Source organism: Talaromyces rugulosus, chromosome VI (genome assembly GCF_013368755.1).
Source record: "Talaromyces rugulosus chromosome VI, complete sequence".
In the NCBI taxonomy this organism is placed as follows: Eukaryota; Fungi; Ascomycota; class Eurotiomycetes; order Eurotiales; family Trichocomaceae; genus Talaromyces; species Talaromyces rugulosus.
Window position 1 is genome coordinate 1,874,239 of NC_049566.1, and position 27,336 is coordinate 1,901,574.

General features: G+C 47.3%; 11 protein-coding genes across 11 annotated transcripts; 6 read left to right on the forward strand and 5 right to left on the reverse strand.

Annotated features, from left to right (window-relative positions):
- Positions 1 to 344: 344 nt before the first annotated feature.
- On the reverse strand, positions 345 to 2,616 carry TRUGW13939_11012 (uncharacterized protein; the record flags this gene model as incomplete). Its single annotated transcript, XM_035494122.1, has 11 exons — positions 345 to 675; positions 739 to 755; positions 827 to 947; positions 1,007 to 1,096; positions 1,166 to 1,259; positions 1,316 to 1,370; positions 1,431 to 1,666; positions 1,734 to 1,965; positions 2,033 to 2,210; positions 2,271 to 2,323; positions 2,377 to 2,616. 11 exons carry the CDS (start codon positions 2,614 to 2,616, stop codon positions 345 to 347), a joined length of 1,647 nt encoding a protein of 548 aa, XP_035350015.1.
- Positions 2,617 to 3,701: 1,085 nt separating this feature from the next.
- Positions 3,702 to 5,294, forward strand: TRUGW13939_11013 (uncharacterized protein; the record flags this gene model as incomplete). Its single annotated transcript, XM_035494123.1, has 8 exons — positions 3,702 to 3,788; positions 3,841 to 3,976; positions 4,032 to 4,213; positions 4,265 to 4,301; positions 4,354 to 4,421; positions 4,471 to 4,853; positions 4,914 to 4,981; positions 5,032 to 5,294. 8 exons carry the CDS (start codon positions 3,702 to 3,704, stop codon positions 5,292 to 5,294), a joined length of 1,224 nt encoding a protein of 407 aa, XP_035350016.1.
- A 303-nt stretch (positions 5,295 to 5,597) lies between these two features.
- TRUGW13939_11014 (uncharacterized protein) lies at positions 5,598 to 7,273 on the reverse strand (the record flags this gene model as incomplete). Its single annotated transcript, XM_035494124.1, has 4 exons — positions 5,598 to 5,734; positions 5,792 to 7,036; positions 7,094 to 7,181; positions 7,244 to 7,273. The coding sequence occupies 4 exons, from the start codon at positions 7,271 to 7,273 to the stop codon at positions 5,598 to 5,600; spliced, it is 1,500 nt and encodes a 499-aa protein (XP_035350017.1).
- A 797-nt stretch (positions 7,274 to 8,070) lies between these two features.
- On the forward strand, positions 8,071 to 10,533 carry TRUGW13939_11015 (uncharacterized protein; the record flags this gene model as incomplete). Its single annotated transcript, XM_035494125.1, has 1 exon — positions 8,071 to 10,533. One exon carries the CDS (start codon positions 8,071 to 8,073, stop codon positions 10,531 to 10,533), a length of 2,463 nt encoding a protein of 820 aa, XP_035350018.1.
- Positions 10,534 to 11,117: 584 nt separating this feature from the next.
- TRUGW13939_11016 (uncharacterized protein) lies at positions 11,118 to 12,449 on the reverse strand (the record flags this gene model as incomplete). Its single annotated transcript, XM_035494126.1, has 1 exon — positions 11,118 to 12,449. One exon carries the CDS (start codon positions 12,447 to 12,449, stop codon positions 11,118 to 11,120), a length of 1,332 nt encoding a protein of 443 aa, XP_035350019.1.
- Positions 12,450 to 12,788: 339 nt separating this feature from the next.
- Positions 12,789 to 15,006, forward strand: TRUGW13939_11017 (uncharacterized protein; the record flags this gene model as incomplete). The annotated part of the gene is made up of 2 exons (XM_035494127.1): positions 12,789 to 13,151; positions 13,204 to 15,006. The coding sequence occupies 2 exons, from the start codon at positions 12,789 to 12,791 to the stop codon at positions 15,004 to 15,006; spliced, it is 2,166 nt and encodes a 721-aa protein (XP_035350020.1).
- A 241-nt stretch (positions 15,007 to 15,247) lies between these two features.
- Positions 15,248 to 16,015, reverse strand: TRUGW13939_11018 (uncharacterized protein; the record flags this gene model as incomplete). Its single annotated transcript, XM_035494128.1, has 1 exon — positions 15,248 to 16,015. The coding sequence occupies one exon, from the start codon at positions 16,013 to 16,015 to the stop codon at positions 15,248 to 15,250; it is 768 nt and encodes a 255-aa protein (XP_035350021.1).
- A 2,346-nt stretch (positions 16,016 to 18,361) lies between these two features.
- Positions 18,362 to 22,334, forward strand: TRUGW13939_11019 (uncharacterized protein; the record flags this gene model as incomplete). Its single annotated transcript, XM_035494129.1, has 6 exons — positions 18,362 to 18,405; positions 18,458 to 18,898; positions 18,957 to 20,105; positions 20,460 to 20,625; positions 20,690 to 21,737; positions 21,793 to 22,334. 6 exons carry the CDS (start codon positions 18,362 to 18,364, stop codon positions 22,332 to 22,334), a joined length of 3,390 nt encoding a protein of 1,129 aa, XP_035350022.1.
- Positions 22,335 to 23,389: 1,055 nt separating this feature from the next.
- Positions 23,390 to 24,166, forward strand: TRUGW13939_11020 (uncharacterized protein; the record flags this gene model as incomplete). The annotated part of the gene is made up of 1 exon (XM_035494130.1): positions 23,390 to 24,166. One exon carries the CDS (start codon positions 23,390 to 23,392, stop codon positions 24,164 to 24,166), a length of 777 nt encoding a protein of 258 aa, XP_035350023.1.
- A 274-nt stretch (positions 24,167 to 24,440) lies between these two features.
- On the forward strand, positions 24,441 to 25,415 carry TRUGW13939_11021 (uncharacterized protein; the record flags this gene model as incomplete). The annotated part of the gene is made up of 1 exon (XM_035494131.1): positions 24,441 to 25,415. The coding sequence occupies one exon, from the start codon at positions 24,441 to 24,443 to the stop codon at positions 25,413 to 25,415; it is 975 nt and encodes a 324-aa protein (XP_035350024.1).
- A 172-nt stretch (positions 25,416 to 25,587) lies between these two features.
- On the reverse strand, positions 25,588 to 26,790 carry TRUGW13939_11022 (uncharacterized protein; the record flags this gene model as incomplete). The annotated part of the gene is made up of 1 exon (XM_035494132.1): positions 25,588 to 26,790. The coding sequence occupies one exon, from the start codon at positions 26,788 to 26,790 to the stop codon at positions 25,588 to 25,590; it is 1,203 nt and encodes a 400-aa protein (XP_035350025.1).
- Positions 26,791 to 27,336: the final 546 nt, after the last annotated feature.

Consider the following 27,336-nt stretch of genomic DNA (forward strand, 5'->3'; position numbering starts at 1 on the left):
TGCTCTAAGATCGCTTATGGAGTAGGACTCGCGGGCTCCAGGGAACTTATAGGGATCAAGGAAGGCTTAAGGAGTATAGAGAGCTTAAAATAAAATCCTAAAGCTGTTTATTGAGCACCTTTGAATGTTGAATAATCCTATTAGGTTATAGTTTTAAGATATAAGAGATCTGTATTTTCTTAATAAGTTTTATTTAGTCTAAAGTTTCTATATAAGGTTGCTTGATAAATTGTTGAAGATCGAAATCTTTGTATGGGATTATGGGTGTCCCGGTTGGCTTGGGTTGCAGTGTAAAACAACTAACAGTCTGAAAATAGACTTGATAGTCATGTACAAAAAGCCATCTAAAGCTTGGCTTCTCTCTCCTTCAGCTTTGCAGGTAAAAGCCGCCTCAAAATCTTGCCAGTTGGGGTCTTGGGCAAAGTCTGCAGGTGGAAGACGCCGCCCCTCAGCTTTTTGTAGCCTGCCAGCTGGTTATCCGTCCAGATTCGGATACCTTGAAGGACCTTCTGCTTTTCGTAATCCGGCATATCTACCTTGGTAGGGTTCAAGCTCACGTAGGCGAGAGGCACTTCGGTAGCTTGAGCCTCGTCATACACAGCACAGACTGCGGCATCGACCACGTCTGGATGTCGCAAGAGTAGATCTTCAAGTTCCGAGGGAGGGATTTGGAAACTAATGGTAATTGCAGGAAGGATTAGTAGGCGAAATAGACGTACTATATAGTTTTCAACTCACCCCTTGTACTTGATCATCTGAACAACAAGTCGTTAGTAAAGGGTGTATAAGTGGTAACTCCATCAGAAATGAGAAGAGACAGTCATACCTCCTTCAGCCGATCCGTAACCCAAAAATTTTGATGATCATCTATCTTCAAGATATCTCCTGTTCTGAGCCACTCTCCTGAAAAGGTCTGTCCTGTTGCTGCTTTATCACCGACATAACCACTGTGAGTTTGATTAATAATTATAGTACAGAGGTTGAAACGAAAGGGGAAGTTCTTAACGTCATTACTGTCGGTCCACGGACCCATAGTTCACCCTCTTCCCCCGGACGGACATCCAATCCTGTTTTCGGGTCTACCAATCGGCCATCTCTGTAGCATGAACATTAGCAATTGGTTGACAGTGGGTAGACTATATCCAAAGTGTTCATTGCAACGTACATTCCAGCAAAGAGCTTGCCAACACTTCCGAAAGCGAGCTCGTCTTCGTCTACCTGATGTATGATACCTCCGGAGCACTCGGAGAGTCCATAACCTTGGGTTTGAAATTAACATACTGGACAATGATATAGCGAATCTGGAGCTACACACCTTGGCAGATGCTGGTATGCGGAAGCCGCTTCTTGAGCAGAAGCTGCACTGATTTCTGTGGAGGCGAATGTCGTTTAGCATGAATTCAGTGGGGAATTTACTCGGCAAGACGTACTTTCAAAGGGGCGGCAGAGATGACAATTCTCTTTAGGGAAGACAGGTCATATTTCTGTGCGACGGGCGATGTCGCCAGGGCAAGGGCCACAGGGGGAACAAGATGCAGGTCTGTGACCTTCAGTTCGCTCGACTGCTGGCAAAACGTTTCGAGGTCAAATGCTGGAAGACCGCAATATAGGGCTCCAACCGACATGCCAGACAAAACCACGATACTTAGGCCATATATGTGGCAATCTGACATAAAAAAAAAACGCGTCAGTGTGCCAGGGTAATTAATAGATTGGATTCCAAGAGAGCTTACACGGCGCAAAAAAGACCTCTCTTACAGTAGAGTTGACTCGAGTTGGCATGGAAATACGCATTATGATAGAGTTCATTATAAGGTTGTAATGAGAGAGCTGCACGCCCTTTATCCTTCCAGTCGTTCCGGACGAAAAGCATATAGTGCTGGTCACATCCTTGGAGCTTCTGCCCTGCAGGTCATAGGGTGGTAAGCTTTCCGCGTCACTTTTGCCGATAATATCATCTGGGAACTACTGGCATATCAATAAACCGCAATGCAATCAAAAGTTCGTATGCCGAGAGACAAGGGCCACTGACCTGCGGAAAGTTCTCTAGTCTACCAAGAACAGTCAAGATCTTTGTTTTCGTCATTGACCTGGAAGCCAACGCGGCCTGGACGAGGTCGAGCTTTGCCGGGATAGTGGCGACATAGGTTGGCTGGACAATCTGAAGAGCATGCGAAATATCCTCTAGCGTTGCTGATATATTGAGAGGACTGTTTTTTTTTATTTTTTTTTTATTAACATGGGCCGAGGCTAGGATTAGCTGCACTCACGCGAAAACTGCACCCGCCCACCACGTTGCATGAGCCAGAAGAACAAAATCATTCTGTCTTGTCAATCAGCCTAGATTCCATTCGGGTCGTTGAGCTGTCCGCGTACACAGTTGTTTACCAATGCCAGCACGACGTCGCCTGGCCGCAATCCCAACTTCTGCAAGCCCCAGGCACCACGACCAGCATGCGCGCGGAGGGAGCCATAGGTAATAGGCTGATTGGAAAAGGTATCAGTATGAACAACCTTGTCTGCGGGCACCTCGTCGGGATTATATCGCGTCATGAATTGCGGAATCGAGAGACTGGTGTCATCGTGGAGCGGAAAAATGGGCGAGTGGTAAACCATCTTCGCAAAGTATTACCCAGTTCTTGATGATATGGGAAGATGTCAAAACCCAAAACTTGTCGCGGGAGCAATCGGAGCACCGAACAGCTTGATTGCTAGCTTAATATTTAATTTAGCATGTAATAAAAGTAGCATCCACTTAGTAACTAACTAGTTAGTTAACAACCAACAATAACTAACAACCAACACGGCGGCCCGGGCCACCGTGTAAAATAATGGTTATTTTTTACTATTTAAAATCTCGGCAATTTACCCCATAATCATAGAGATAATTTCAATATATATATATAAAGAAATAGTTAAAAGAACTGGTTTTTAAGAAATTAAATCTTATAAAGCTATACTATTAAAGAAAAATACAGCTGTATTAACAAAAATGCAATAAAATACAGCAATGCACCCGCAATCTTAATAAATACGAATTTTTATAATTTGAAAATTGACATGTCAAGTTATTTATACATGTATGTACTTTTCTTTTGACATGCAGTTGTCTAATAAAAAATCGAGATATTTTAATCTGAAAAACGGCCATTTTGTATCAATTGATGGGATTATGTTACCAGTGCGCAAGTCCAATTTAAGACCTTCTACAGTAAGTTAGTAGGGTTAATATATTAAGAGGGTCCAACTGCCGTATCCGTAACTCGGAAAGGACCCACAACCCGCCCTGTCAAAATCAAGACTCCAACGCCGCCATCCCGGCCTCCCAATAAAAGCATATAATGAGCATGTAATGAGCCTGTAATGCCCTACTCATTGGCATGTATCTTGTTTCCTCACGAGAAGGGCCGCAATCCGACATTGTGAGAACTCGATGGCGCACAACCTTTCGCACCAAGCACACGCTACCGCCGGGGAAGCTGTTTAGCATGGCGTTGGCGCTGTCCTAGGGCTTTGTTTGGGCTGGTTTTCCCGTCGTCCCACTATTTTACGGGGCATACAACTTTTTCAGCGTGATATAACTTTCACTGGTACGCCACCTCGACTCGTTGGTTTTCGATATTTTTGTGCTACCGCGAGCATGGCTGGCCGAGCTTGAATCGATTCTCCCCAAGTCGGTCACTACGCCCAGCCAACGCACCATGCGGCTTCACCCTCTCTTAACCTGCATCACAATCTTTTTGTCGGTCTTGACACACGCTCAGGCGCAGTCTCTTCCATCATGCGCCGTAAGATTTGGAACCTGCTGCCCTGTGTTTCGTGACGCTGACACGCCGATAGCTAAAATGCCTCTCCGATACACTCCCCCAATCAATCTGTGCACCGACCAACCAAACTTGCATCTGTACAAGCACCGATTTTAACGCGAAGATGTCTAGTTGCGTGGCGGCAAATTGCAGCGTCAAGGACGGTCTCAGTATGTCGGGCAAAAGCAATCTACTCTGGTACGCTAATCCTAACGAATCGCATAGCTACGGTCAATACCACAAATACAGAATGCGGGCTTCCGGTGCGAGATCACACTGCGCTCAGTATCATAGTTCCAAGCGTTGGCTTCGTCGTCGTTGTGTTTATTGTTTTAAGGTTATTCACACGCCTGGTGGTCACGAAATTAGAGCTGGGATGGGATGACTGGACAACAATTCTTCTCGGGGTATGTGGAGCTCATTGTTGTTGGTCGAGGCTTTTTAACTAAGTATCGCAGTGTGTCATGGTGGCAACTAACGTCGGTTCTATCTTGCGTAAGTGCAACTACCTATTTGCTAGGGTTAGGGTGTTCTAACAGCGGGACAGTCGGGAAAGCTGGCCTGGGAAAGGATATCTGGACACTCGAATTCCAGAATATCCAGAGAATTCTCTACGTATGGATAGTCATTACACAATCGAACCGACACCGGCTAATTGCAACAGGTTTTTTATGTCCAAGAGCTCCTCTACGTCATCTGTATTGTTCTCACCAAAATCTGCTTCCTCCTATTCTATGTCCGCATCTTCCCTTCCGTCACGATGCGTTGGGTTATAAGAGCCTCTGGCGTTCTGACACTTTGCTACGGCATTGCTTTTCTCTTTGCTTTTTCTTTTCAATGCTCCCCGGTCAGTTTCAATTGGGAGAGTTGGGATGGAGAGCATGAAGGAACATGCGTGGAGAAGAATACATTGGTCGTGGCTGCTGGGGCGCTCAACGTCGTACTTGATGCGTGGGTTATAGCCCTGCCGATCCCTTCGCTGCTGAACCTCCAGGCTTCATTGACCTTGAGATTACAAATTATTGCCATGTTCTCCGTGGGCTTTCTGTAAGCATATATTTCCCCATCGGTTCAGACGAAGATATTGGAAACTAATTCTTTTGATAGGGTCACCGGCGTAAGCATTTACCGCATAGTAATGCTTAAGATATTTGCTACAAGCACCAATCCAACATGTATGAACCCCTCTTTCCAACCTACGTAACTAAATTAATATTTATGGCAGGGGACAACGCCGCCGGTGGCTACTGGTCCATTGTTGAAGTGGATGTTGGAGTTTTTATACTGTGCATGCCCGCCCTGCGGTCATTGCTTGGCCGTCTCCTTCCGAGTGTTTTTGGTTCAACGAAAGGGTTGAGCAGTGCCGGCCGACCACCCAAACAAAATAAATTCAAAGGGGCATCTGGTAACCACGTAAACACAAGCTTTGTACAGCTTATCGAAATGGACAACGCAAAGGGTCCGAAAAGTGCTAGTGAAAGTTGCTGATGTACAATGTTTATTTGTGAAAAAGTTGAAACAACCAGTACCTAATACCATATAGCCTACGTATGTAAATATTCCGAGAGCCCTATCTGCCGTTTATATTCGCACGGAAAACCAAGTAATATAACATTATTTACCGTAATCTCCTTAAATGCTGCTTTTCACTAATTTGTATGTAAGAAAATCACTATCTTTTTGTTACAGTTTTAGTCTCTTTCCAGCAAAAATCATACCGATAAATGCAATTTACCTCGGCATATCTTAATAAAATTTACATGTTTCAAATACGAGGCATAAGAAATGAGCCTAGAAATGCCCCTCCAGAGTCAATGTGCCAGTCTTGGTGATCAAGTACTCGTTCACAGCCACGTCTTTTCCACTCTCCTTGCCATAGCCAGACTCTTTCATGCCACCAAACGGCGACTCGGCCGCCGAAGATGCGCCTAGGAAAATCAGTTTTCGAAATCTTTAAAAAAAATATCTGAAGCAGCTGTACTCACCAGTATTCAACCCAATCATGCCCGCCTCCAGATTCTCATACATCCGCCAGAGCCTGTCCACGTTCTTCGTAAACACGTAACTGGCCAAACCCATACTCGTGTCATTAGCCCACTTGGTTGCTTCTTCTTCAGTGTCGAATTTGTACAGAGCAGCAATGGGGGCAAAGCTCTCCTCGCGAGAGATCAGCATCTCCGGTGTCATGTCGGTGAGAATCGTCGGCTCGAAAAAGTACCCTCTCTTATCTTTGATTTTGTTACCTCCCAGTATCAGTTTGGCGCCAAGTTTTGTGGCATCTTCAACCTGGTTTGATGCTTTGTCGACTCCGCGAGAGGTAGTCACTGGGCCCATTGTGGTTCCCTCGGCAGCCCCGTGGCCGACAACAATGTTTCGGGTGCGCTCTTTGAGTGCATTTGCAAATCTGTCGTAGATACCGGCCTGAACGTAAATCCGGTTGGCCGTGATGCATGCCTGGCCGGCGTGCCGCCATTTCAACGCGAATAATTGATCCATGGCCTGGTCAAAGTTTGCATCATCAAACACGATCAATGGACAGTTACCACCGAGTTCCAAAGTGACCTTTTTCAATCCTTCCGCGCAGTGAGTAGCGATAATCTTGCCGACCCGTGTTGATCCTGTAAAGGTGACCTTCTTGACTAGAGGGTGCTTGCAGAGTGCTTCACTAAACGAGGCAGTATTGTCCAAATCTGTTGTCAAGACATTCAGCACGCCTGCTGGAAACCCGGCCTCTTTGGCCAAATGTGCAGTGGCGAGCATAGTCAGCGGTGTTTCGGGACTTGGTTTGACAATCATAGTGCATCCTGCTGCAAATGCTGCTGCTGCCTTGCGTAGAATCATAGCCATAGGGAAGTTCCATGGCACCAGCGCAACAGCCACGCCAATGGGCTGTTTGACCGTGAGAATACGGCGGTTTTGTAGTGCGGGGGTAGAAACAGTGCCAGCAATTCGCTCTGCTTCGCCGGCAAACCACCAGGTAAACGAGGTTGCGTAATCGATTTCTGCATAAGACTCGGCGATCGGCTTGCCCGTCTCGTAGGTGATGATCTTGGCCAGGTCGTCTTTGTTCTCTAGGATGAGGTTGTTCCATTTCAAAAGCCACTGTGCCCGCTGACGAGGGACGACCTTTCTGTACTGCTCAAAGGCGGCATGGGCGGCTTCGGCAGCACGAGGCACATCTTCAACCGTGTTTGTTGGGCAGCTAGCCCACGCGGTGTCGGTTCCTGGGTCTGTGGTGTTGTTGAGTTGAAAAAAACTCGGCTAGATAGAAAAGCTGGTGGGCTCACCGATGACCTCAAATCGACCGCCTTTCTTCGCGGGAATCCACTCGTTGTTGACAAAACTGTCGTAGTGAAGGATACTCGGATTCTTGAGCTACACCCATGACATCAGAATCAGTTGATTGTGTGAATCAGATGAATATAGGGGGGTACTACCTCGAACGGGACCGTGTACTGCTGTGCCATGTTGGATTATCTTCTGTTCTATTGACACAATATCGAAGCCGGAATTGAATGGATAGAAAAGAAAAAGAAGGCAAGAAAGAAAACGATAAGTGTTGTTTTATAGCAGGAGCAACCCCACTTCCCCGGATCCCCGCATCGCAGCTTCTCGGCTACTTGTCCGCTCGGTATCTTGCCTCGGGATTAGCCTATACAGTACAAATATATATACCTTCACACTGTAGTGCATCTTCTAACACGTCTCGTCAACATTGTGAGCTTTTTATATGTATGAAATGTGTTTTGTTATGAATTTTAAGAACATGGAAACTTATAACCTAGACTTTTATCAGTACTCGACCACTGCGCGAGAAGAAAGTACATCAAAGTTACATATATGTACCATGTGGAATTATTAATCTTATGACTACTTGAATGCAACATTTGAACATTTGAAGTTATATTACATCTAGCTCAGTATCAACCGTTGACAACGTCGTTTCATACCATCGCTTTTCCTCAAACCCTCCGCACGACAGAAAATCTAGCTGACGAATGGAAGATTCCAAGGCGATGTTTCTTTGTCTGCTACACTGGTATTCATAATGAAACCTTGAGACAATGCTATTGCCGCTGTGCAAACAAAGCAAATTTATACCGCAGTCGTCTTTGGTGATGGGCAAATATCTCTTGACCGCCCTCGTACTTTTTCCTCTTTGTCCTCTTCTTTTTACTTCTTGGTCAGGCACCAACTTGCCTTCTGCACATGTTTCACTGCAACCACAGCCCAGCACTCTCACCAAAGAGTAAAACAAAAAACGATGCCACCTTTTTTCGAACCCGTCGATCCAAACTTCACGCAATACATAGCACCATGTGATTGTGCCGACTGCGAACAGAGCTTTTACAACCTCGAAGAGCTCCACTGGTACCGCGGGCGAGTCTCTGATGAAGACGCAAAACAGATAATCTCGCAATACGTCTGCGAGGCAGACAAAGACAGGAGATACCTTGCCCAGCACATTGTGGCTTTTGGCAGCACGATCATCAATCGATGGAAGAAGAAGAGTCGACAGAAACGCGAGCAATGCTTGCAAGAGGCGGCCCCAGACCTCTGCAAGGAGAATTGGATATCCATTCGCTACCACATCAAAGAGTGGATGTGTGAATACAACCTACATACCAAGAAGCCTTGTCGAAAGCCAGTTGTCAGATCCCACTTGTTGCTAAACTGGCTCAGTGTAGAGGCGTTGGTGAACAATCCACTGATGCTGCTTGCTTTATTACACTACCGAACCGCGTACTCGCCTGCAGACTGGGCAACATGGGACGATAGTCGGCTGGGTTTCAGCTGGCGTATGGCAAATTTCGATGTCGATTTCTCAACAAAGTGTGTCATCATGCATGGATTGCGGTACGGAGAGATGGTTGACTGGCATCCTGTACCGGCTCACAGAGGCGACATTCTTGGCTTCCCTAAGGCGCGGCTTATTTTAGAGGGTCAAGCTCATCTGATGCGCACACTTCGGAGCATCGTTGAAAATATTTTGGAAGGCGTCGATACGAGCAAACCAATGTTTTCTGACAAGTGGACAAACATGACTGGGGCGGGATTCAGCCATACGAATGAAGTGGAACTGTGGACCGCATACACAAACCCAGGTTTTTCTGCCCCTCCGTCTTTTTCCATTGAAAATATGGTTGCAATCGCTCAGACCAGATTGGAGGCAGAGGCCGACCATTTACGATTTCTGCAAGCGAGCCCGGCTTATATGCGGCGCCACGTCAAAACTCTTATGCAGGGAGAATACTACAAGTCAATGCGTTCGGTCCAAGTAGGAATTTTGATAACGGAAGAAATATTCTACAGTGTGAGGCTGTATCTAGAATGGGAAGGAGTAAAGCTCGAATGCAAGAATGTCAAGCAGATCTACAACCGTATGCGTGACAGCATTCATCGCGGACAAATTCTGCCTCGTGCCTTTGACCGAGCAATAGGTGCTCTAGAAGTACGAATAATCAACGCGGTGAATAGTCAGGCAGAGCATATCTGCACAATCATGAGACATAGCCCCGGAATCTCTCGGTATTTTGAGAACTCGTCCGAAAAGAAAAGCCCGGCCAATCTTAAGGCTGCACAACCCGGCCTACCCCTGACAAAGCTATTTGAACAGGATCCATTGGCGTGGTGCCTGTTTCAAATGACAGGCAGGCCAGATGACCGGAACGTTTTTGACCATGCCATGCTCCTCAATTTTCTCGAAAGCCATCTGGCCAAGAGCGACACCAGGGAGAGAGCGCGCGTGGACGAAGTTCTTTACAAGAGACTTTCTGATCTGGCAGCTGCCCACCAGATACTCTTTTCAGTACGCTTACATAGACCACAGAACACCATGAGAGAAGCATGGGAGATACTGGAAACTGAAGACCGACTTGCTTGGAAAATTCTGAACATCGGCACGTATCACAAAGAGATGGTGAGAGAGTTTGATAATTCGAAAAAGCTAGCAGAACTAATTGTCTCCAACTTTTTGGATGCCCCCGGCCCTGTTAGACAGAAGAACGAGGCTTGGTTGACACAGTCGCAGAATGTCAGAAAAGCTCTGGAATTGTTCTGGGAGGGGATGAGGACTAGTTACAAAAAGCTCCTCAAAACAACAAGACTCAATGAACATGAAATCTGGCAGTACATGGAAGTTGTCTCGGTTAACTTGACTACAGAGTATGCCGAGGAAGTTGAAGCTGAGAGGCAACGTATGATCGAACAGATCCAGCGCGCTAGCATGCCAGCGGCTATCAATGTACAGAATGAATGGCGCTCTACCGATGCTCACGAAACGTCCAAGCCGGTCAAAGTCGAACCTAGAGCAAAAACAAAGTCCCGCCCGGCTGAACAGCCTTTGTCGAGTGTGGAAGAGGTTGATCGTGAAGTAGCCACTCTAGACATCCAGACCAAAGGCACACCCGTCAGCAAACGTGCTTTTGAAGTCTTAGGTCTGATGTTTCCTACTACAGCCGAGGAAACTCAAAAGGGAGTACGATGGGACTTGTTCGTCCACATGATGGTAGACATGGGATTTTTGGCTCGAGGCGGTGGTGGCTCGGCCGTTGTCTTTGAGAAATTGGATATCTCATCGAGCAACACTAGAAGCAAGATTGTCTTTCACAAGCCGCATCCAGACCCTAAGATCGACCCGATTATTCTGCAGTCTATGGGAAAGAGAATGGCGAGGTGGTTTGGCTGGCATAGCGGGCTTTTTGTTCTTAAGGAAAAAGTTTTGTGAGGTGGCCCCGATGCTCAACACTGGTTTGGAGTACATCCATGCACATGTCCCGTCAACGTTATGAGCCGCCTTCGTGATATATGGTTTTCCTGGTAGTACTAGATCATTGGTTGAAAAGAAAGTAACTCTGATTCTTGGAAATATCGAATGCAAGGTCTACTACGTTGGGCTTAGTGTTGACAGCATCTTTTCGATGATTAGGCAATATACCAAATGCTGCAAGAAAAGAAAAGAAAAGAAAACAGAACTTTGAAAACAGAAGCGATATCTAGTAAAAACAACGATAGACTAGAATTACTAATTGACTTTAGTGATTAATACGCCCAAGACCAGTTGGCACCTGAAGGCAGCTTTCTATACAAAATGCGTAGTACATACTATCTAAGATTAAGTTTAAGAAAAAAATAAATACATAAATACATAAATACAACCATCTTGGAATCGCTCAAAGAATGCGGCGGGTTGATACTTTCACTTCCTTAGGGTACTTCAGACCATGACTCTGAAAATGTACCCCAAAAAGACCAATGTGGTTGTCGACTTACACACTTTTCCCACACTAGTACATATTCTCGCACCATCTATTAAACCTTGACCATCAACCTGGGTCCAGCCTTCATGACACGAACGGCAATGAGGATGAATCCAGCAACAGCAATTGCAACACCCCCATAGACCCAAAGGCCAGTCCAGTCGAGGGGAGCGGTTGTTCCAAGAATGGCACCAGCACTTGGTCCTCCAATTAGCAAGCCCAATCCACCAATTGCAAAACCCTGCCCGATACGTGTACCGATCAGAGCCTTGTTTGCCGTCAGCATAGCGAAGCAAACAGGCGGCAACGCGACGATGACACCGCTGAAAAATCCTGTGACGACTGCCTCGACAACCATTCCCGCGGCATTGGTCACACCGAGCATGCTGAAGACTGTGATGCTCAGTATCAGCGCCATAGGCACAAACGTGTTGAACACGCCGATGCGGTCAGACAGCGCGTTGGGCGCAATTCGCCCGAAGATTGACGCGGCGTTGAAGATGGCAACCATGTAAAATCCCAGAGAGTTGTTGGTAAAGCCCTTATTAATCGGATAGTAGGAGATGTAGAAAATGAGCACTGAATTACCAATAAACACAATCAGCACGGCTATGGCAAAGGCGATGTAGGGATAGTCTGTAAACGCCGACCAGTCGATCAAGGCCCGAGGCTTTGGTGGTTTGATACGCTGCCTCATCACAATTACTGGGATAATAAAGGTCCCGAGAGCAATGAAGGCCAATGTTCGTACGGCCCAAGGAAAGCCGATGGGGCCGATGAGTCGATAGAGCACGATAGGATAGATAACACCACCTAGTGATGAACCAGAAGATGCGATTCCAACGGCCAGGCCGATGTGCGAGGAGAACCATGTCGGAAGCAGCGAAACAGTGGGCGTGAACAGTAAACCACTACCAAGACCAACACAGATAGCCTGTGCCAGCAGCGCCTGCCAGTACTCGTGACATAGGGACAGCATCATGTAGCCGAAAACAACCAAAAAGCTACCGGTAACAAGGAGTAGGCGAAGGTGGCCTCGGTCGTAGATAGGTCCAGCAATGATGCCGGTTACCTGAAGGAGGAAGCACTGGATAGAACCGATCCAGGAGATATTGGAGGAAGACTCGGTAAACAGAGCGCCGGACTCGTAGTAGGTTTGGAAGACGGCAAATGTGTTGATCAACCCCCAGGTATTGAAGAAAATCATGAAGGCTCCAGCAACCTGAAGCCATGCGGCGAATCCCCCATTAGGAGGAGGAGGGGGTCCTGCAGGCTTTACGCCTTCAGGCTGGGGGGTAGCAGGCTCATTGTTCTTACTGTCATTGTTATTGGAAAATGGCGTCTCTTTCTCCTCGTTGGCCTCGAGGATTGAGCCAGAAGACATCTTGCTCGATATTGCAATTGCAGTAGTAGATGAGTGTAGGCAAAAAGTAAACGAGTGTCGCCGATGAATCGACGCTGAAACGATAGACAGAAGACATATCGGAAAAGAAAGATCTCGATGATATTTATGCAAAATAAGACAAAAGAAAAAAAACAGAAACAATTGTCTTGGTAGGTTCGTCCACCGAATCGGGGATATGGAGCTGACAAATAATTTCGCCCGCGTCGGCGGAACAAGATGACTTCACAACCCGCGATGATTCTCACCGCCGTGTCGGAGCCCTACATACTACTTCGCCCATTCTTCACCAAGATCTGCAGTTGAGACGCAGAGCCCGCGATGGTAACGCCGAACGCAGAGTCACTAGTCAATCAAAGAAAAGTTCGCAAGGGGACGCGGTCCTGCTGGGAATGCAAACGACGCAAGACCAGATGCATCTTTCCAGCGTCAGGCGAGCCAACATGTGTCTATTGCCAGCGTCGACGCGTCCCATGCCTCGGCCAGGAGATTCCAGAGTCTTTGGCTCTGGCCGGAAAGGGTCATCGTGGCCTCGGTGATCGCATCGCAAGAGTTGAAGATGCAATGAAAGACTTGCTTGCTGGTAAGGATATTGGATCTTCGACCCAGGACCGGGATTCTGTCGAAGTTGATGTCTCAGACCTCACTCCTTCGTCAGTTCGAGCTCCTCCCACGCCTGCAAAAGTGGGTGCAAGCACTATGGCTGAGTTGGCTGTTTTCTGACCGTTCCTCATAGACTCTTGAAGAACACTCTCTTCCTTCGACACTGCCTGCCTCGGAGACGCCGGCGTTGTCAGGTCGAGCGGAAACCGAAATCGAAATCATAGCCTCTAATTCCTTGTGGGCAGCATTTCCATCCGACGACGACGTCAGGATTCTGCTTCAGGAGAGCGTCAGAACATCACGTTACACCTTTTCTGTCAACACTCAGCCGCATGATAAATTAAACCCCGAGACGCTGGGGGCTCCGTACCTTTCAGCGAAATGCCCTGGCCCCGACACTCATCCTGTCATTCTCGCCAAGTCTATGCTTATTTTCGCTATCACTTTACAGGCTCCATGTGAAGAATTTATTGGCCTCTCGGGGCGACCAAGCGTACTCAGCCGTCGCTGGGTCACGGCTGCTATGTCATGGTTGACCACCCGGGAGAAGACAGACGGCTCTTTTGACGGCTTAGTTTGCCTCATTCTTGAGGCGGTCTTTGAGACTAACTGTGGTAATCTTCGCAAGGCGTGGGTACTCTATCGCAGCGCAATGACCATGGCCCAAATGATGGGCCTTCATCGCTCGCCTATGCCTCCACTAAAACGCATCGACCCAGAACTTGATGCTGACCCGGAGTTTATGTGGTTCCGCATTGTCTACATGGACCGTTATCTCAGTTTACTGCTCGGTCTACCCCATGGCACAGCCGATAACAGCATAGGGGCTGCGTCGGTTTTACGCCGTGAACCACCACTTGGCCAATTCGAGCGCCAACTCACCGTCATAGCATCTCGCATACTGGAGCGTAATGAGCGTGCTTTTACTACGAGCGAGATGATCACCACACAGTGTATTGATGCAGAGCTATTAAGGGCGTCGGAGAGTATGCCAGCAAGCTTCTGGCGTCCAGCGAATTTCCAGAACGTCGTAGTAGCATCGCCCGATAACCTCTTGGAGGCAATACGACTGGCAGCTCAGGTGTACTACTACGGCTTGCTGATTCAACTCCATCTTCCATATATGATGGTGCACAGAAGTAGCAATGATACCGAGCATGAGTACTCCAAGATTACATGCGTCAACGCGAGCCGGGAGATCATAACACGCTTCATCGCTCACCGAAGCTTTCAACCCAAGTCATCCTGCTCACGACCGGTAGACTTTTTTACGCTTTTAGCTGCCATGACACTCGTACTTGCTCACCTCGATAGTCGGTATCATCGAAATGCGACTAACTTCCTAGCTCATCAGCATCTCAGCGATCGTGCCATGCTGGACCAGGCCTTGGAAAGAATGGACGCGATGGGAGACGTCAACAAGGACGTCGTCATGGAAGATAGCGCTAAACTGATCCGACAGCTACTCGAAATCGAGGCAGATGCAGCCAATGGAAGCAGCTACACTGCCAGCAGCGTCGGAAGAGACGAAGACCACGTACAGGACTCTTTGGAGAAAGAATATGGAGGGCTGCGTTTACACATCCCATACCTGGGAACCATCAGGATAACTCGTCAGGGACCTATCTCAGTCAAACCCTTTCAAGAACGCGCAGAATCTAAGCCATACCACACTCCCCGGGCCGAGTTTCCGCACATGGAACCAACTGAAAATTCGCCGTTTTTGGGAGATCCCCTGGCACCGGGACAGGTTAACGGACAGATACAAACACCCGGAGAAGAAGAACAGCAGTGTCTGCTACAAAATACCACCCTGCAACAATCGGACTTGGACTTTCCCGCTATCACTGCAGGTGTTGATGACTGGGCTTTCCAGGGTGCCGATGGGGCATTTTTCGATAGCCTACTGAGAGGTTATTCAGGCCTTGATAAGTGAGACCAGTCATTTAATTTATATACACATATACATAAGAAGGCCTTTGGGACTATATGTAGCCATTTATGTCAACTGGTGTAATGACCACGTGCTTCTAGGTGTACATAGGTAGAATCTTGTTCTCAAATATCATTTAAAATTCATTATATAAATCTTGAAAATCTCACAAAACTAACGGGTATAATGCTATTGAAAAAGAAATACAAACCCCAACCTTAAATAAATGTAATCCCAACCCTTCTCACTTAGATCGTCTTCGTTGGCCCCACCATTTCTGCGACTGGTCATCCATGGCAGCTTTCTCGCGCTCGTATTTTGCCAGAATTGTGTACTGACGTTCGGGACCGGTCAGTCGCTCTCGGCCTCTCCCACGCTCAGGGAACTGCTCAGTCGTCCATCGGTCGTGAAGCATGTCCACTATCTCCACGATCATCACGGCGGCTGGGACGAGGAGGAAAATGCATAAGCCGACAATCTCAGGACTGAATCTGCTACAGATGATTGCTGGGTCCATGTGCGCAAAATGAGACATGTAAAACCCAGTCAAGCCGGAGACCTCTGCCTCTGACTGCTCTGAGTGAGGCTCATCTGAGGGGTTGCTGGTACCGGACTCTGTCTCCTTTGCTTTCTGTGATGTATTGATCGCAGTAAAGTAACTGGGCCGTTTTTTGTTTTGCTTGTGCTTGTGGTCCAAATTGGCTGGGTATTGGGTGAGGTAAAAGGCCCACCAGGCCTTGAATGTTCTCTGTGTTCTTTCAGCCCAGCTTGCGGGGAGTAGAGCCCCTTTGCCGCCAGCTTCCAGGATCGACGTGCGTAATTGGTTGCGCTCTTCTTGAGCCGCCCAGTCGGAAAAATGTGGCGGGTTTTCCATGATTCCTCCTGTTGGAGATGATCTGTATTTCAGCGTGATGCCCTGGGCTGCCAGCTGATCGCCACGATGATGGACTGGCAACCCAGTGGCCATCCACGCTTGAAATGCGACGAGTACGACGAGAAGTGTGCTCCGCATTGTGGTTGATTGATGGGGGATGGAGCAAACGCGCATGAGATTTTGTTTGCTTGGAGTAACACCAAAAAACGTTACACGAGGAATCTGCTGTTATCCGGCTGCAGACGTATGCAGTTGTGTCTGAGAGGAGAAGACCCTCCTGTCACTCAGAGCGCGAGCAGGACAAGAGGGGTATCTGCCTGTTAAATAAACGAAGCTATGGTGGCGACATGGCAAATCTCTCTCTGCAAGCGATGACTGATCGTGACTGTGGTCGCAATTGAAGCGCTTCAATAATTGACCACAGCCCGGTGCGCGTGTAGACAGCCTGCCCGCTGATTGGCCAGTGCCTGAGCCAGACGACTTTAAATTGTCTTGGCAATGGTACTCTGCTCTTATTGGTTGGAGTCTATAAATTCAGCCAATGATATGCCGAGAACGAGACACGCGTGGTGATTCCGCCAGGCCGGGTTAGGATGTGGGGCTTCGGCAACAGTGCCGGGCCGTTGCCGCCTTCCCTTTGCGGCTGCCCATTGTCGTTTTGGGACGGCGTGTTTCCTGTGTTTCCCGAAACCGACATGTTGCTGTGTACACAATAGCAACAAATGATACAGCTATATTCCCCTGGGGTGCTTCACAATCTGCAGGCCAAGAATAGTCCATCTACTTTGGCTACCCTAATACTAGTCTGGGGTTGAATTGATGAGGATATGTAGTTTGCGGTTCATTCAATACCTAGTTCACGAGCGACTGAGGTAGACGTACCGGTGATTAGACTATGAGATTGTTCAACCTTGAATACGACAAATGTAACATCAACACTTTCCCCGACCTTAGTATTGACCAGTTAATACTACTATCAAGTGCCAGCGTAATACGTGTAGCCTAAGGCTCTTTCAATTTACCGTAAAGTTACTTTACACCTCGACTGGACTCAAATGTTCCAAATCCGGCAGGCACCTTCACGTTTGGAAAGTAGCCCTAAGCTTACTTTTGCCCACTCAACTAAGTGTTTTTTAGGTTATTTAGAGTCTATTTAGGGTAGTCGTTACAATTCATTGCCAAGGAGTTTGTCAATTCGATAATCGTGGACAATGGGTCGCTTGCAATGTCTGGTGGTGAAAGCAGCGGCCAAGATCACAGTGACGTTTTCACCAACAAATCGCCTCCAAGTCGACCAACACCAACACTTGATCTGTGGTTTATGGCACAAATTGTATAGACCATGTGTTAGAGACATTCTGCGACGTAGACCTCACCCGTGTGTGTAGAGGATCAAACATAGGTTTGCACTATAGACACAGCTATGGCATCCCCGTGGGAGGAATCCTCAGGTCTGGGATGACGTGCATGGCCACTATGGAATAAATCCTGCGAGCGGCTTAATGCCGGCATTTGAAACCTTTCGTTGTAGATTTTTCTATCTCAACCTCATACTTGACTAATGCCAAGGAGGCTACGGATCTTGGATCCACCAAGGCAGAGATTTCCAATCTGCTATACAGGGTTCACTCTCACTTTTGGAAACGATACCTGGAATCTTTGCAAGTTGAACGAGTGGAATTGACAAATAAAACAGCGAAAGCCAAAAAAGGTAAAATCCCCCCAATGCAATCTTACAATGTTCATCCGCATTCTCTCGGTTAAAGGCATTTGCGAAAACCGTCTAATAATCCGTCGTTCAAACAAAACCTATCACTCAAGACATACTTTTCATTTTTTGACTCCAAATGTGTTGTATCAGCTTTTCCGTGCGGAACAGGTGGCAGTGGGATTTGCGAATGAGCCAAAGAGTGAGACAACGTAGATCTTGCTACTTAGGTACTTAGGGCCAACAAAAGCTCCACCAGAGCTGAAGATTGCGCCCGGCAAGCTTAACACCCCAAGAACATCAAATAATGTGTGAACAGTAAAGACAAGGCTGTTTTATCGTTTTATGGGATAAATAGTAGAAAAAGTGAAAAGAAAGTGGTCCCCGGGGCTAAACCCTCAAAGTACGGAGAATATGGAGTAGGGACTTGAATTTTATCGAATTGTGGCAGCCTAAAAAGGAGCACAGACAAAGCCGCTGGGTCTTCTTGGAGTTTGGACCCCAATCAGCCTTGGCCAACTTTCCGGCGTGTGGGCTTTCTTTAAAAAGGGTTCGCGGTAAAATTTTGGCTGCTATTTTTGCCGCAAAGCAACCTCAGCCCGGAATTTGTATGACATCTCTATACACATATTGTCCTTGGACGACCCAACTGTCCTGTGTAGATATAACAAAAGGCGTATCTTGGCCGCGGAAATGGTCTGTTTTAAACGCTAAGAGGACTGAATCAACGAGGAGCCAGAGATTACTCCCTGGAGAAGCGTTTTTACGTAGCCACCATGGGCCTCGTTGACAGTGTCCGATATGACTTGAAATTACTCGGGTGAGATTTTTTCTTTCATAAAAAAAAATGGTTCTAAATTAACAAATTCTAGACTAAGCCTAGGGGTGTTCCTAGCGCTAATTGATATCTATGTATCAACGATCACATTCTATACCGTTGGTCTCGATAATCAAAATCCCTGGTTCATGATATGGACAATAATCGGCCATCAAATCGCATTTGCTGCGTCACTGCCCTTTTTCGAGGGACTGGTTGCAATGCGCTACCAACGTCTTGTCTTTATCATTTCGGCGGCTTTGTTCTCCGTTTTCTCAGCTGTAGCTGGCTATACAGATGTAGCCCTCATCCTTGCAGGTTTGAGAGCTGGCAAGGGCTTCAGTGCCGCGGGGATTTTCGCGACGGCTGCCGTTGACCAATCTGCGACAGCACAAAAGGCTATCAGATGTGCAAAAGTTATCGGTCCTCTATGGGCCGGGCTGCTTGGCACTGCGTGCATGGAGTTTGCAAAGTGGAGATGGATCTATTGGCTAAAGTGAGATTTTCCAGGAAGATATTTTAGACCAGACTTGCTAATTAAACGCCTTCAACAGTGGTATTTTTGGTCTTGTGGCTTTGGTGTGCTATCTATGCAGCGGCAACGACGAGGAATGGTCCCGGGATTATGTCCCATCAGATTCTCAAATATCGCATCTAGACGTTGTTGGGTGTATTCTCTTCGCAGTAGGCGTGTTTTTTTTCACTTTAGGATCGCAGATATCTGCAAACGTTTTCTGGGACGAGAGCTGGATTGTGCCTGCTTTCGGTTTAATCGTTGTGAGCTTAGTGGTGTTCTCTGCCTTCTGGCTGTGGGAAAAGAGCAGCAGGCAGAAATACGGGTTTTTCCAGTTGCTATCACCTGATTCATCCGGTGGCAAGATTAACAGTCAAAATAATAGCAAAAACATCTCTCTTGTCTTGTCTATCGCGTTGGCTGGTTTCATTTGGGATGCAATGCTGTTAAGCCTAGTGCTTGGCTTTCAACTGGTCGACACACCTCCTCGCAGGCTCGAATATTACCCAGCGTTTTGGTCGGCCATCAGGATGCTACCTCTTGTCGTCCCCAGTCGAGTGGCGATCTTCATTGGAACGACAGCTATCAACAAGGGATTTCTTGTTCCTAGCTCGGTTTCATGTACCGGTAATGTGCTGATGGTATTCAGCTTGTCGATGTTTACTCTGGCGCGGAGATTTCCGGTTGGCACTTTCGCCACGATTCAATCTGTGGCGATGGGTTTAGGATATGGACTTCATTTGGTCGCTCACGATGACATTGGGCTGAACAAAATGTCGTCGCCTTCACACCCGACATACTCATTATCATCACTGCTACCGCCACTTGCGCCATCAGCATCACCATCATCACCACAATTACCCGGCATCGAGGAAGAGTCAGAAGACTCCCATGATGAGTACGAAGACACCGAAGAGGATACCGAAGATGAAGACGATCTTGAATCCATTATCTCTCTCAACAATCCCCCCAACAACGACAAACCCAGCCAAGCCAAGCTCGAATGCATCCGAGTGATTGGTGGCATTTTCGGACTATCACTCGTCAACATGATTTTTCACTACAATTGTCTAGAGGGAGGCAATTGTGGCAAAGAAGCGTTTGTGAAGAGCTTCACGGTGATTATGCCTACTATTCTGCTGACTGCGTTGTGTACGTTTGCCGTTTTGTTCTTTTTAGGAAAGATAAGGTCTGTGTATACTAGAGTTCAGAATTGATACCAACAACAATCTTTTTCAATTTTCTTTATAGAAAAAGAGTGGGGATAAGCTTTTGATTGGCTATTTCAAAAGTAGTGGCTGGCCAGCATCGTCGAATTACCGGATCGGGAAGTTATCTTGGCAAGGCTGCTGATTGGTCGGTGTACAGCTGTGCGATGTGAGGGATGAACGAGATTTAGAGATACTATTGAATCTGAGCTCAATAAATAGATTTATCTTTAGCTTGCCGTGTTTACGTGTTTATTTGCACTTTTACTTTTGTTGGTTTTCTTTTTCACTCTCATTTCGCCATTTTTCCCTCTCTTTTCCGTGAATATCCCTAGGGTTGCCGGCAACATGTCTATAGAGGGACACCAGGTATTCCCAGGACGGGTTCACGAAATGTTTAGTGATGGAAGCGGCGGTGAGAATTCTGACGGTGGGAAAGATACTGCAGACGCATATGAAAATGGCTCTCACGATGTCGTCGCTGAGAACGACCAACCTAGGGTGAGTGGAAGCAACTGCTGTTCAACTCAGTTCATTGATTAATTTTTTTCTTTTCTTTGGATAGTTGAGCAATTTCCGATTTTTGATGGTGCTTGTTGGCTTTGGCATGGCGTTTGTCGGGTCACAAGTGTGTCCACTCATTTTCGCGGCCATTATTACCACCGTTTCGGTCGACCTGGATGGAGCAAACGAACTGATCTGGATTTTCTCAGCGAGCTTGGTCGCCATGGGCGTTGTGGCTCCTTTTGCTGGACCTCTTGCGGATTTATTAGGTCGTAAAACAGTGGCTCTAGTCGGTGTGCTGTCCTCCATGGTTGGCATGATTCTCTGCGCCTCAACACCGAATGTGTACGGGTTCATTGCCGGGCAAACTTTCACTGGAATCGGAATGGCAATCGAAGAACTGCTTTCTATATCCGCTGTTCTCGAGCTCGTTCCCAGACAGCAACGAGGGTTCTATGCTGCTATCATTGTCTCTACATTCTTACCATTCGCTCCTGCATCGCTATATGGAGGGCTCATTGCCGAAAGCAACTGGAGGTACTGCGCATGCTTGATAGCTATTTGGAACTTCTTGACAGCCGTCATCATTTTCATATTCTATAACCCACCGCCGCGTTCCAATTCAACAGGTCTATCCCGGCGACAAATTTTACGCAGAATTGACTTTCTGGGCGGTTTTCTGCTAACCGCTGGCATCGTCCTGTTTATGATTGGGTTGAACTGGGGTGGTCAGGCATATCCATGGAACTCGGCACGGGTGATCTCTTTTGTGACTGTGGGCGGTTGCCTAGTGGTTATATTCGTGCTGCATGAGATCTTCTGGGCTAGATATCCCATGTTTCCCGGCCGGCTGCTCCAGCACCCCCGGGCCTTTATGGCGTTGATGACTGTGATTCTCATGGCGGGTGTCAACTATATCCCGGTTCTCTACTTTTGGATTATGCAGTCTATCAGTGTCTACAACTCGAACAACTTCCAGGCTGGCATCCGTACTCTGCCGTTTGGCTTTTGCATTCTTGGCGGAGCAGTTATTTCTGCTCTCATGCTCTCCATATTCAAGAATCATGTTCGGCTAATTATGACATTTTTCTGCGTCATTCAAACAGTTGGTGAGTTTGTTCTGTCTGGTTTTCCTAACAACTCCCATTTCTAACACAAAATCAGCTATCGGGTGCATGGCCGCCGTCGATCCTCACAACATCAACACCGTGTGGGCTCCTCTTGTGCTCGGCCTACTCAGCGTCGGAGGCGTCCTTATCCCGAACCAGATCATCGTCACATTAATATCACCAGATGACCTGATCGCCACTGCAACCTGCCTGACCGTCTGTCTCCGCTCAATCGGTCAGGTCGTCGGCGTCGCCATTTTCTACAACCAGTTCATTTCCGCCATGACCAAGAACGCCTACTCTTACGTGGTCCCCGCTGCATTGGAGGTCGGGATTCTGGATATCCCGACTATCGAGAACATGCTGCCGACGTTGATTGCGGTGCCGTTTTCAGAGTATGTCAAGACTCTGCCGCAGGTCGATACATCGGAGAAGTACGCTATTCTGCACGAAGCGGTCATTCAGGCCTTTGGACATTCATTTCCGAGTGTTTACTATATTTCAATTGCGTTTGGGGCGACGGCATGTATTGCCAGTTTGCTCATTGGGGATCTATCAAAGCTGATGGATGCACACATCGCTGTGCACTACTTTTGACCTATGGAACATGGGGGAATTTGGGGGATGTGACATTTTAGATAAACGACTTTTTTATTTTTTTTGTTTTTTTTTTGTAGAATTAGATAGATTCGTGTTTAGCTTTGAGTCAATACCAGAGCTAGGATAGAATAATAACCATATTGTCTGCCGACGAGCTAGTAGTTGGATAGAACTGAGTAGGTATGTAGAACCCTACTTGGATTTTCCTAATGCGGTAAACACAGAGAGAGGAGTGCGGAGAAAAATGCGCTTCGCTCTACCACACTGTTTTTAGTAAATATTTCCTTTGTAATTTGTTCCCATGCAAAATATAACCTACTACTACATATGTGTAGTTTAGCATATCTAAAAAGAATTCCATTGTTCAGCTATAAGCAGATATTTCATAATGTCTGGACAACTCTTATCAAAATTTGTGAGTAGCTCCGATTAAAAACAAGACAGTCAACAGATTAAGACAAAAATCTAATAATAGTTGATCATCATTAGCTGAAATCTGGCATTCCCATCATTCTCCTAGTAAATATGTGTCAATGCTACATTGACAATAGCTATCTGAAATCAACTCTCAATAGTTGCGTCGTTCCACATCAAAGAAAAGAGACCCTGGATGCCAGGAATCGCTTGTATGTTGTGAAAAGTCTTTTAATTAATATTGAAACAAAGAATATGACACCATTAAAGACGATTGATAAAAGAAACAGGTTTCATTATTTATTCAAAACAGACCTCGAAATTTGATTACTCTTTTATTTCAATGCCTTTTATTCAACATTAAAATTCATATAATTTAAAAGTTTTCAAATGTCGAGTCATTGTAAATGACCAAATGTGACTGTTTTCAGACGACTTTGACTCACCATCTCAAAATTGTGTTACGGATAACACCTTCCATTTCACAGTGTCTGTATGAATAAAATCCATTTTATACACGGCCCTGCATTCCCAGGTGGTGATTCTGTTTCTTAAAAACATTAAAGAGACTTGAAGCGCTACCTACACACTCGAGACTTGCTCACGTTTTCCCTAGCTCATATTCCCTAGCTCACATCATGTCGGAGGTATCACGCGAATTTCAAGTGTGGTCCGATCTTTACATAGACCTTGGCGGAAACTACCACCTTACTTTTCCCAAGTGTGCACCATACCTGATTCTTGCAGGTGACATCGGCCGCTTGAAGGACTACGATAAATATCTCGAATTCATCAAAGCGCAGACGGATCGATTCAGCACAGTCTTTCTCGTTTTGGGAAACTATGAATACTACGGCGGTGATCTTCGAGATGGCCGCGCAGCAGCGGGTCGACTCGAGCAAGAGAAAGTACTCCAGGGGAAATTGGTTGTTCTCGACCAGCGGCGATACGACGTGCCCTGGACCGATATCACTTTTCTCGGCTGCACCCTCTGGGATCCAATTAATAACCCAGATGACGAGGAACTTGCAAAGTCGCAGACCAAAGACCATATAGAAATCAAGGGGTGGGACAAGAATCGTCACCACGAATTGTTCCTGCAGCATGTTGAGTGGTTGACAAAACAGGTCACTGAGATCCAAGAACAGGATAAAACGGCCCAAGCGAAACGAAAGATAGTCGTTATCAGCCATCATCCACCTTGTTTCGACTTAGACCGCACCTTACTGGTGTTCACGAGCGTCCCCAAACCCTTCAACGGGGTTCATGCCTGGGTTTCTGGACACACTCACTCATACAAACGCAAAGGCTCGTTTGATTTCAAAAAGACGGGAGTGCACTTTGTGAGCAACCAGCAAGCCCATCCCGATTGTAGAAACGTGTCTTTTGATAAAGAAAAGGTTATCACACTCTGATTGAATCTTTGCTTTATTTACACTATCTAGACTACTACACCAATCAATACTCTGATATTTTTACTTCATAAGCACTTTAAATTTTAATCCAGCATAGCCCTAACGATATCGTAGCCCGCTCAGCATACCCAATGCGGAAATAGTGCTTCGTGAATTCTTACCCTATCGGGACTAGTTATTGGGGCTTATTGTCGTCGATGCGAACTTGCGAAGACCCGTTTCTTCTTCACCTCGACCTACATCGTAGACGAAACGAATTAAAAGGGAAAAAAATATGTCGGAAAAAACCCAAAACCTGTACACGCCGCAAGAAGACCTAGAGACGGCGCCTCCAGCATACGAGCCTCCGGCTGAAGACTTCTCCGACAACCCCTCCTCCTCACGCTCCGAAAATGCGACAGCGCCAGACTCAATAACAGACTCAAAAGCACCACCATCAATACCAAACCCCAACAGCAACAGCAACAGCAATAGCAACACCAAAAAGCCAATTGCAATCCCCGCCATCGATCCATACAGCTCCCACTCCCCCTTTCTACGCGCATTCCCCCCGATTCTCCGACAATCGCACAACCTACCGCGCGAGTCCTTCCTACCTCTTCTCGACAACCTCAACAAAGTCATCGCCGAAAGCCCGCCGCTCGAGGTCCTCGATGTCACCGGTGGAATTCTGCGGTCTGTACCAATCTTATTCCCGCTACACTGGATCGGCGCCGCCGTGAGCGGGCTCGCGCAAAAGGGCAGTTCGGGGGTATCCAAATCGCGAACGGACTCGTTGATCAAGCAGGCCAATAAGGAAATATTCGGACCGAGGAACCTGCGCATTGAGATTGCGCGGTTGGATGCGCTGGCGTATATTGCTCAGGTGCCAATACTAAGTCCTAGTTCGGGGCGGATTGATAATGCGGCGCCGGTGATGCAGCACCTTGTTGCGGTGGATGCGGTTAATACCACGAGTGTGTCGAATTACCAGGCAGCTATTAATGGAGGAGGGGGAGTGAGCATACCGGAGGAGATCATGCTTGATGCTGTGCATCAGCAGATTGGCATCTTGCAGCCGTGGATTGCAGAGCTGGAGTTTGATCCGCTACCGCGCACGGCGCAGTCCAAGTTGACGCGGTTTAATACGGCGCTGAAAAGATATAATGAGCCGCGAGACGAGCGCAGAGAGAGGGGGAAATATCGAGAGGAGAGGGAAGAAGAAGGGATGAGAAAAGGACTGTGGCTGGTCATCCGGGAATTTGAATAAATTGTTGAGTATAACGTTTAAATAGAAGATGTGTGAGGGTATCGCTTCATTATATCAAGCATCAATCATATAATATAATACACATAATCTCCGAAATCTCCAAAGTCACCGAAATCACGCTCCCAAACCGATATAAAAACTCCCCACCCACCTAGTAAAACATCATAACAAATCAATTCCTCTTTGACCCCGGCACTGGAATATGCCAATCCTGTGGCTGGCCATGACCGCTATTGTTGTCAACATGCGTCATCCCCAGTCCCCGGTTACCAGTAGCAACGCCCTCCTCGTGCGTGGTCGGCAATTCCGCCGCGTATTGCGGATACTTGCCATCCGGCTGTTGCATATACGCACCACTGGAATTCGTCGAGTACGACGTTGGCCGCGACGGGTTACTGAATGACGGCGATGGCCAGCCGCCAACGCTCGGATTCGAGGATACCGTAGACTGATACGAGTCGCGATGGTTCGGGCCACCGGGGGGTCTGAGTTGCTGCTGCTGGAGCGGAACCTGGTGATAGAACGATGTATCTCCCGGTAGTTCATTGGCGAACGATTTTCCAGGACTCGAAGAAGCAGGGCCTGCTGTGGGCGACGACGACGACACAACGGGCGAAAATGAAGACGCCGACTTTTCAGCGGGATACCCTCCTTGCGACGGCGAGTACTGGTACTGCGGTGGCGAATACATGGGCACAATCTCATTCTCATTGTTATTATCTTCTCTGTGTGTCGAGGCCGACGACGACGGTGGCGGCGGTGGCCGAGCCGGCAGCGAGCGATCTGCCGGATTGACCGTCTTGAGTCTGCCTCCATCGTCCATCAAGGCCTTGAGCACGCCAGCGTCCAACAGCTCTGCCTTTTTAATCAACCTGTCCACCAACACCTTCGTCGCGGCTTTAAGCTGCGAGCGCACAAACGACGTCATTGTGAAATTGCACCGAATCTCAATATCCTCTCGCAGATACAAGCCCTGAGCAGGCGTGCCTATACCCAACTCGCGATGCTCGGGGGGTTCACCAGGCTGATTTCCGCCTACACGATAATTATGCCTCAAATCAATGCCCATGGGCGCATAGACGTGCGTCTGCACACCCCAGGGAACATCGTGAAAGCAAGCCCGGAAACTGATCTTGCCAGATCCAAACTTGCCCGTCCCCGGAACGATCTGGATGCGCTCGGTGATTTCGTACCATGTAGAATAATATTCCTCAGCCGGTGCGTCGCGCGGAGACTGGATGGCGTGGTGTTCGAGCACGAGGGGGTTGAGGGTGATGATTTCGCCGTGGCTGTGCAGGATGTCGAGCACGAGTTGCCGCGGGATGAAGGATGGGAGCGGGGTGATGTTGTTGTAGGCTTCTTTTTTCTTCATCATCGTTGGATATGTTTCTATAGATTCGAGCAGTTATCTGTGAGTCAAGTTCTGAACAGACGAAGATGGCAGAGGGACAAGTGGTTATGATTATTATTATTATTACCCAAGACGAGACGTGACGAATGTTTCGACGTTCCACGTTTCGGGCGATGACGTGAGACAAAAAGAGCGGTCTGCGAATCACACGCGGACGCGGCTTCTAGGGCTGAAGCGCTCAGCACTTGCCCAATCGGGCATTTTCTAATTATAGTTCCAATGTTGATACGAGTCTTACGAAACAATGCGTGTACAACAGTGTCCCATGGGATCAATTTGTTACTTTTGAATCCAGCCACTATGAAACAATCCAGTCCCAAACTCCACGGCGTGTATATATAGATCATCGCCAAAACCAAACGGGTATCGTATCAGTACGTGTACTTCTGATATCACCCCGCTATTATCGTGACATACAGAATGCAAAAGCCCAACGTAATTTCTGTCGTTAGTGAAAAAAATGTTTAATGTTTTCCGTAACCAAGATGAGTCGTGTCGTTACGGAGAAAA